Source organism: Sparus aurata, chromosome 6, assembly GCF_900880675.1.
Source record: "Sparus aurata chromosome 6, fSpaAur1.1, whole genome shotgun sequence".
NCBI lineage: Eukaryota > Metazoa > Chordata > Actinopteri > Spariformes > Sparidae > Sparus > Sparus aurata.
This window is the reverse complement of record NC_044192.1, coordinates 21,926,862-21,936,306: the sequence shown is the minus strand read 5'-3', so window position 1 is coordinate 21,936,306 and position 9,445 is coordinate 21,926,862. Positions and strand designations below refer to the sequence as shown.

The 9,445-nt window shown below is 42.1% G+C and overlaps 1 protein-coding gene across 7 annotated transcripts in view; it reads right to left on the bottom strand.

Moving 5' to 3' along the window:
• Positions 1-118: 118 nt before the first annotated feature.
• Positions 119-9,445, bottom strand: part of arhgef25b (Rho guanine nucleotide exchange factor (GEF) 25b) — a 31,476-nt gene continuing 22,149 nt past the window's right edge. For 4 of the 7 annotated variants that reach the window (XM_030419640.1, XM_030419641.1, XM_030419644.1 and 1 more), the window contains 13 exons: positions 8,292-8,419; positions 6,968-7,034; positions 6,661-6,764; positions 6,383-6,452; positions 5,486-5,575; positions 5,304-5,396; positions 5,008-5,058; positions 4,398-4,475; positions 4,120-4,311; positions 3,857-4,037; positions 3,560-3,765; positions 3,330-3,458; positions 119-988 (listed from right to left, as the gene is read on the bottom strand). In XM_030419640.1, coding sequence (XP_030275500.1) covers positions 887-988; positions 3,330-3,458; positions 3,560-3,765; positions 3,857-4,037; positions 4,120-4,311; positions 4,398-4,475; positions 5,008-5,058; positions 5,304-5,396; positions 5,486-5,575; positions 6,383-6,452; positions 6,661-6,764; positions 6,968-7,034; positions 8,292-8,419 — 1,491 coding nt within the window. In that variant the 3' untranslated portion in view covers positions 119-886. The remainder of the gene's footprint in view (positions 989-3,329; positions 3,459-3,559; positions 3,766-3,856; positions 4,038-4,119; positions 4,312-4,397; positions 4,476-5,007; positions 5,059-5,303; positions 5,397-5,485; positions 5,576-6,382; positions 6,453-6,660; positions 6,765-6,967; positions 7,035-8,291; positions 8,420-9,445) is intronic. The other 3 variants (XM_030419645.1, XM_030419647.1, XM_030419646.1) reach the window with 1 other exon arrangement.

The following is a 9,445-nucleotide window of genomic DNA, read 5'->3' as shown; positions in this document are numbered from 1 at the left end:
TTGAGGAGGGACGGGGGCTTTTTCATGTCCTGTTGTCTCATCTGTTCACGCTGAGAAACATGTCAGGAGATGTGTAAGGTGCTTTCTTTAAGAAAAATAATGATGACGAATCGGGACACCACAAGTCAAAGAGTTTTATTGATAAGATCCCACATGAGATTATTTACATTCAATATGACAGTGACAGATGAGCACCTCTGTCTTATCTTTGTTCCCTTTTTCCTCTCTCTGCTCAATCGGGACGCCTTCTTTGTGTGAGTTTTCAAATGTGTTTACTTCAGATAACATTTTAACAATGGCAGGGTTAAAATAGCCCACCAGAGGGGGAAAAAATGTGCAGGGAACGCACAGAGGAACACAACTTGTATAGATTCAGATCCCACAGTGAGGCAGGAGTCGACAGCCACTGCAGTTATTTGAGGACACAGTATGACTGCGTGAAGGGATTTGAAATCAGAGTTCTCGGGGGAATAAAGTGGAATTGGTCCCTTATGAAATTATGCATTACAAAAATATCCATCAAGGAATTTTCAATGGAAAAAGTAAGAAATGTATACATATAAAAAATAAAGTACAGTGTCCGAGGTGCTTCAAAACCAGATCTTCACATATTTCATCTCATCTGTCATCACCATCTGTTGACGTGTATGTGCAGAGCATACGCACACATAAACAAACAAACCAGTATGATTACACAAAATCCAGATCAGCCTCAACCACAGTGATATTTAAGGGAAATTTAGGACAATGATAATAAACGGAAACAGCGAGACCTCGAGGACTCCTGTACAGGACTGAAACAAACAACGCTGACACAGAGCTCTGACTCAGTCGAGGCACTCCTCCTCCAGAAGGGTAAAGAGAGTTCATTTGTCCTCGCAGGTCATTACTGCTCGCTCTCCATCAGCTGATCCAGGCTGGCTTGTGGATGCGCTGAATGACTCCCAGCCTCATTCACTGTGGTCGCCTGGACACTGGCAGTCACATCCTGAGAGAAGAAGCAACCAATTCAAGGTTTTTCACTTGAGTTGTTTAAATGTGGAAAAATATTCAACTCCTCTAAGCCATGATTGTTTGGATGGCCTAAATGTTAGTGAAAGTTCCTTGTTGTCAATAACACAAACCTGTACGTTCAAATAAGTCAAACTGTATATACATTCAGATACAAATGAAGAAGGATTTAGGGAGGTAATCACATCACCCAGATACACAAATGTGAAACAATTCAACAAGTCAAAACAGCCAAATATAAAACATTTAGAATAAAAAAAATAAAAAATCCCATTGTGAGAGATTATGTGAGGAGCCATCCCCCCAAAGAGAACAAGAGGGGGGACAACATGGACAAAGGAAGAAATGTCAAAAAAGAGAAAGGTGAAGTGATATTTGGAGGCACATTTCTTCTTCTTGGCACCTGTTTCATTCATTTTTGGTGGCAAACAAGTCAGGCAGGGTCTTTTGCCCCTCGCTCTGTTGCTCCTTGATACTAAGCTACCAGCTAGTAGCTAAATGTGTCTGTCTGCAGTTTGGTGCTGAGCATGTGATGTACAGTGTTATTTAGAGGCTATCCCACTGATTTAGTTGCTTGTTGCTGATGAGAGAGATGATAGTGAACCAAAACAGCACATTTGTGGACTGTGAAACCAAAACAATGAAGTGAAAGATGCCAAAAAGCCCCACAGAGCTGCAGAAAACTGTCTGAGTTTCTAATTCTTTGTGGGTGACCCCTATCACATTACACATAATTATTTGATCAGTTGCTAACATATAAATATAATTTAGTGCAGCTTTAAAAATGTATGAGTTACAAATATACACCACAACTTTTACAGGAATACAATAGTGGAGCAGTTACATAAAAATGTAAAATTGATCAGAAACAGATGTTAAGTCTGAGTAAGGCTTCGCTCTGAGCGATAAGCACCACAGAAATGACGATTTTAGAAAGCCTGTCTGAACTCCTGCACCAAAAGCAGGATGGAAACACTGCTGATCCAAAAACACAAAGAGGACAAGAGCGACTTGGTGGAAAGGAGCCAGATAAGCTCGTCTAATAAGAGCCCTGTGATCAAACCATTTCCTCCTCTATGTGGAAGTCTGAGTGAATAAGATAAAAAAGCAGGTCAGTGAGTGTTTCATAAACTAGATGACTGAATGACATTGGCAGCAGATAAGGTCGAGCAGGTTTGTAAATCTACGCAGAAACAACAACAGGATATTTGACAAAAGACATCCAGAGCGTCATTTCCCCTCATCGTCAGTGATCACGACAACAAACGACCTCAGGCTGCTGACAGAGAGGCAACAGCTTTGTTCATCTGATCTACCAAATCTTAAAAAACAGTACATTCATTTGTACTGTGAGCAATAAACACTTAACAGGGTAGTAATAGAGTGGATGATGCAACCTGACCTGATAAACCTGATAAAATACTCAAGTGTCATTCTGTCTCCAGGTCCTGACAGTTTAACTGACATTGACATTGTAGCACAACAGTCTACTATGGGAGAACGCCTGGTTTGCCGTACTCAGGAGTGCGTCAAGAAGAGTTAGAGGGTAGTAACAGATCTAGTTGTTGTAAGAGGTAAATGTTGCTTCCCGATATTTTTTTCCCACTACTACGACAACAAGCTGGAATGTTTGTCTACCACCAGTGCTTAAAGTCCCTTGTGATACCAGACTGGAAAGCAGCATTTCACTACCTGCCTGTATGTGTGGGCACAATGTGCTGTGTTGCACCTGTCACCAGGCTGTTAAATCTTTCTTTAAAAGGTCTTTATTTTGACACATATGGAAGAGAAAGTGCTACGTGCCTGTATCCACACTACAATATAATTTAGTATGCCAGAAAAAAAGACGTAGTATGTCCCAGTACATGGTATGTTGAGTGCAGTATGCCAAAAATACCAGGAAGTCCTCCTGCATGCAGTTGCATTTTTGCAGGAGGAAAAGCCAGCATTGTTTTCTGGCTATTCTAACAAACCATCGTTTACACAGTGGGAGACACGCCACATCAACTAAGCCGTTGAAGGAGCACAGGTGACGGTTCATTGGCTGTCAATATTGCTTTACTTTGCTTCAGGATGCAATGTTATGATGTAGTAGTACGCCCAAATTATATGCGTACTGCATGCAACAGTCCTTAAGTTGTAAGGGCAGCTGCAGTGCGTACTGAAACTAAAAAGAGAAAGTATGCGATTTCGAAGGAAACTATATTTCCCATCTTACCACGATATTATCAAACTTGTATGTGGTGCTCTTACAGTATTGAGAGGTTCTAAAAAATGATCTGAATACACTTGTCACTGCTGTCTAAAGTAAGACGTACCTGGCTGCAGGGTGGCAGGCCATTGAACGTCGCACAGCCGTGGCTCACTTCTGTGGACAAACTGAGCTGCTGGTGGGAGGAGAGTGTTGGGTGAGCTGCTCGATGTGTCGCAGCACAAGGATTTGAAACCTTAAGAGAAAAAGAGGAATCACATAAAAGGTCGATGTTGGAGAAGGGAGGAAGGAATGTATAGAAATGTGTGAGGGAGCACTGCTGTACTGGCTACTCACCACCTTCAAGGCCGGGCAGTGCTGTGGTGGGTGCAGAGAGGGCAGGGAGGTGTTGTGAGGCAGCAGGCGGGGCTGCTGACGTCGCTCCATGGATGCAGAGGAGTGAGGTCGCAAGCCAGATGCTGACGCAGTTTGATTCTTCATGTTCCTGCCCAAGCTGTTTGAGTTGCTCTCCATGCGTTGGTACTCTATTGGAGACTGAAGAGCTGGAGAGTGGACAGGGGGAGGTCATTAATGTGACATTAATCAAACTCTTAAATGCGTGTTTCAACTGAGGAAAACACTGAGCACTGGTACCATTAAGGAAGTTCCTCTGACTCTCTAAGATCTGAACCACGTCATCGAGCCAAGCTTGTTTTATTTCCGGAGATGATGCCTGCATGATGAAGCGCGTCACGCTGCCGTCAGGCCCGCGGGAGGTCAGGACCAGACAGAATGGATCTTCCTCTGAGTGTTCCTCCACGCCCAAACAGCTGACCTGAAGCACACAAGAGACTCGTTAAAAAAACACTAAATCAAAAGATGTTTTAAGATGTCTTAAAACCTAGATTCGCTCGCACCTTGATGCTGTTTTTGAAAGTGTACCCTGGCAGTGAAAAGCCTTTCTTCTTATCAATTGGCTCACTGAACATGACCAGCTGCTCAAACAGGAAGACCCGCCTCTCCTTGGCTCTGGACAGGACGCCGCCTTCCTGCTCGCTGACAGAAAAGGTGTCCTGCTGGAGCAGCTTCCCCTGAGCCGTGATTTTCCCCTGAAACACAATGTAAACATTGCCATAGACCGTAAGTTACAATTGACATGTATTTCATCTGTGACGACAAAAAATGCGTGTCTCACCTCAAAACCTTGGAGCCGACCCACATTCATCATATCGTTACAGCGTTTTGGCACAAAACACATCACCTCCACCGCTTTCTGATGGAGGAAATTAGAAGGAAAATCAGGGAGCAAAAACAACATTTTTTGATTTGCAGAATCAGAAAAACGTAGTTAAATTCCATAGTGTGACTAAATTTCTATGATAATTTTGGAGGATGTAGTTGATGGTACTGTTGCCAGCCCTCATTAACACTGCCACCATCCGCAAATTGCTGCACATAGCCCATGACCCCCACCACCCATTACATCCATACTTTACCCTCCTCCCCTCTGGTCGAAGGTTCAGACAACTGTCCTGCAGAACAACCCGCTTCTGCAAAAGCTTCATCCCCTCTGCCATTACAGCTCTAAACAGCAGGCGGTAGATGTCGTGTTTCTTTTGTTTTTTTTGTTTATCTGTATATGTATGTATGTATTTTTTCTGGTGCTGCACGTGTGCTGGTGTCTTTGTCTGGAACAGAACTGTGAAAATGAATTTCCCCTCTGGGACAATAAATCATGAATCTGAATCTGAATCTGCTGAACTATGTCACATCGTACAGGCAAGTGTTTCTGTATCAGCTCTTACCTGCAGCTCCTCGACATCCCGTCCTGCTTTGCTGTAGTACTTCAGGAAGTCCTGGAGTCACCAACCAGAGAGAGGTTTATTTAGAATTTGAATCAGTCAGCGCACATACAGGTACAAAAGTTAAAAAGAATTTACTAGTGGCAGCGTGATCAAAAATCAGACTTTACTGCCTGTAAGCTGATTCTCGACACTGTTAAATCAGGAAATCTCATAATTAAAGGCAGCAGTTTTTGAGTTTTAAGTCGACATGTAACAATGCCTTGCATGCAGACACACTGTCAGGTGAAACAGCAAACCTTCAGCAGCAGCTGATACTTCATGATTCTCTGAACAGGTTTGATGAGCAGATCGTTGAGCTGCAGCCTGTGACCCAACTGCTGCCGGAGATCCTGTCAGGTGACAAAAAAGGTGTTTCTAAGTACAAAGAAAAAAGTCTCTTGAGAGCTACAATAAAACTGAAGTATAAAGGTTCTCTCACCTCAAAGTAGGTCTCAATGTACTCAGAGACAATGTGCTCTGATTTGGGTTTGTTCTGACAGTAAACCACATACATGTGAAGACGCCGCTCCTGGCAATGTAAGAATGGAAGAGAGACAAAGAGGGATCATGTGACAATTATTCCAAATCGTCTGTGTGGGAGAAAGAAATACGGATCTGCTCTGACCCTCAGTTTCCTCTCAGTTTAGTTGTCTTCCCACTCATCTCAAGAGTTTTGGGTTTTTTTTTTTTTTTGTTCAAGTTTTCAGTGCAGGACCTGTGCCTCATTAAAGAGTTCCAGTGGCTGAGAAAGAATAGTTTAATTTGACATGCTACAGTACACTGGGTGAGAAGCTCCACCAAACATAAATATTTCTTTGCGAATTTTCTGCAGTAGTTTATTTTTATGTTCTAAATAGACCCCATGCTGATAAGTACACTGCCAATAAAATGTATGCACTACGCAAATGTTTGAACTTCATGTAGTCCATTTGTAGAGATCTGTTTTCACTTTGACCTTAAAATATTCGAAGTTCAGTGTTTAACAACTAAAAATGAAAAACACCAAGTCTTAAAGAGCTCTCAGGTTTGTAATTCCAGCACATTTCCACACACAGCGTGGTCTCTGCGAAGGGTCTTTAGCACTGATTGTCGGCTCCAAGGGATCTATTGTCAAACGAGAATGATTAAAAGATTGTTTCTTCCACAGCTGCACCTGCAGACAAATGATCTGCGACATGAAGACACATCTGGATGGCAGGGGGCCAAGGCTTTACGTGCAGCCAGAGCTCTGATCTGTGAGACGGCTGCAACCTTCAGCCAAACTAAAAACATGCAGAGACGGAAAGAAAAAGAAACTTCTCTTCAACACTTGTTACTCACTGATGTGTAGACTCACATGTTTGATGAAGAGCTCAGCCAGGCTGTCTGGATCACCCACACATTTCTCCAGCTCTCCCAGGAAATAACTGTGTGACACAGAGCAGTGAAGGTCAGACACACACACACACACACACACACACAGGCAAGAAACAGCTGCGGGGGGCCTGACACAAGCTGAACCGTCATGAAACACAAGAAGCTCAGAAAATATAAGTGTTCACTGCAAGAGATAGCTCAAATTCAGAGGAACTGAGGGGGGAAAACACAGAAGAGACGCCTCTGACTCTGACTCACTCCTTATGCCAGTCATAGATCTGGTGGATGTTTCCGAACACAATCCTGTCCTTCCCTTTCATGTCCTCTGGAACTCCCTGATTGGCCATGGTGGCCATGTAGCCCTACACACACACACACACACACACACACACACACACATATACACATACACACATGTCATTAATCACATCAGAGGAGGTTTCCAGATGGAAAACAAAAATGTCTCTTGCAGTTTAATGTTGCAAAATGCTGCTGATAAAGGAATCTCAGTAATGTCTTATAAATGTCATGAGTGGATTATTTAAAGGCTGGAGGAGAGACACACCTGCACTATGAGTCCAAGATCTTCCACGTACAACCGCTCTGTCTCTATCAGCTCTGTCAGCACATATCTGAGAGGCAGAAATTTGAATAATGAAAATCAGAAATTTACATTAGTACATGTAATAAGACATTTTGGGAAGCACACTTTTTTGCCTTTCTGCCAAGAGTGAGAAGAGAAGATCGATATCACTTGTTAGAGCCACGAGAAAAACAGTTGGAAACGATTTACATTCTAGTGTACTTTATTTGCTAAGGTTACACAGTTTCATAATTTTAATGGAACATGCTTTATTAGTTAACAATTAACACTGCAGTCAGCCCTGGCTTCTGATTGGATGGAAGATGCAGCATGCTGCCCTGTTTTTGTTGGATGGTTTTGGAGGGAACAGTGCAGCCTTGGAAGCACACTGGTCGTTGATCACGCTTTACGCTTAGCATACCGTTTGCTGTTTTCATCATACTTGTGTAGAACTTTGTGTTGTATTTTTTTGCATCTTAACTTAGCTTACTTTAGCATAAGACTAAAAACTTGTGGATAATGCTTGCTTAGTTCTATCCAAAGGTACCAAAATCTGCCAATAAGTATGTCTAAAGCTCAAAATTATACATTTATATTATATTTCATCAGCGTAGTGATTGGCATAGATTTGACAAAAGATGGAGGAGTCTCTGTGATGTCACGCATAGGTTTTTGATGAGCCATTGTGAAGCTGCGTGTGGTGACTCAGGCCATAGCCATCTTAGCAGTCTGTTATGACCCTGGGTCATTATCATTCTGTGTGTGTATAGATATGATGCTGCTCTGTCCCTCCTCCTCCAAGTGTGTGAGCAGTCTGCATGAGTGTGTTGCTGATGATTGATAGCAGGTTGGACCTACTGATTGGCTGGAGCCATCTGATTGCTGCTCCAGGATTGGCCAGAGGCGGGAGAGGAGCCTTTTTAAACCACCGGCTGACTACACTCTTACTCTCCAACCATTCACCCACTTCCAACTGGGATTCCCCTAGATCAGGGGCGTAACCTAAAGTCCCTGACTTTGTTTATCTCAAAGCTAATATTAAAATAAACAAATAAATGTTTATTTCTGCAGTAAAGTTGGGCATTTTAATATGCGGCTCTGTGGAGTTTAACTCAAGGAACTGTTCTTGGCACTTTTGTGTTGGCTTCACCTTTACTGTTTCCATCTTTATGCTAAAATAACCATCTGCTGACTGTAGCTTTATATTTACCGTACAGACGTGAAAGTGTCTAACTCTGCACAAGGAAGCATATTACAATATTTTTCCAACATGTCACACTACTCCTTCATTGAGGGGAACACCTACATGCTCTTCTCTAAGGCAGTGTTTCGCTCCTCTTCACTGTCCACTGTAGCAGACCACTGGCTGGCTGAGTCATCAGTCACAGTGTAGCTTTCTTCCCCTAGTAGAGTGTTGATGCTGGACCTTTGACTCTATTACACACAAACAGGACAAAACAGCTTTTGGTAAACATCATTGTAACATGCTATGTAAGAGGAGACAGACAGCAAATCATTCTGTTGTGTGAGACAGTGAAACTCAGTGGAAAGTACATTAACACAAGTACTGTACTGAAGTATTATTTTTAAGGTACTTTACTGAAGTATTTCCATTTAGTCCACTACTTTTATTTGATGGTTACCTAATGGTTACAAATTCGAAATTATGTTTATGAGGTGTTAGCAGTTCTAACCAAGAATCATTTCCCCTTTAAACTTCTCAGGTGGTTTTGATTTTGGGGTAAAGCGGTAAAATAAATAAAGTCCACAAAACAAATACAAATATGTGTAGCAGTACATTTTTTTCCTTTTTCCTTTCCTATTAATCATGGCAGCGGAATGGCTGTGACTCAAGAGGGAAAGAAGGCTGTCCACTAATCACAGGATTGGTGTCTTAAGACAGTTGTCAAAGTGTCCTTAGGCGAGACACTGAAGCCCAAATTGCTCCCAGTGGGGCTGTACAAATGCAGCCAGTCATTACTTATCTCATGACCCGTCACATTAATCTTGTGATCCTTTGGGACAAGATCAACGGGAACCACTGAACCTTGTCCAGCTAAAACCTTTCTGCATTTTTTTTTTTTTTTTAGCATCAAAGAATGCAAACCTATTCTGCTTGTAAATCAAAATAAAATATGAACCTGAAATTGAGCATAATATGTCTCCTTTAAAGCTTCAACTAGGAACTGTATTTTATTTTTTGATTCTGGCGGCCCCTGTGGACAAAAGTGTTATGAGCCACACCAACTCATGTTGTAAAGTTCTTGATCTGGCTGTCGCTTTGCAAGCAAATTAAAGGATGCATGATTTTTTAGTACTATCTTTCTTTTCAAACACAGCTTTTTGCAGGATGCATAACAATGAGGTTAATGTATCTGTTTGTGGTTATGCAAAATAAATAATTGTAATACGACAATGGTGAAGCAAAGTTAAATTTGTTTTAGTGCTGTCGGACCAGAC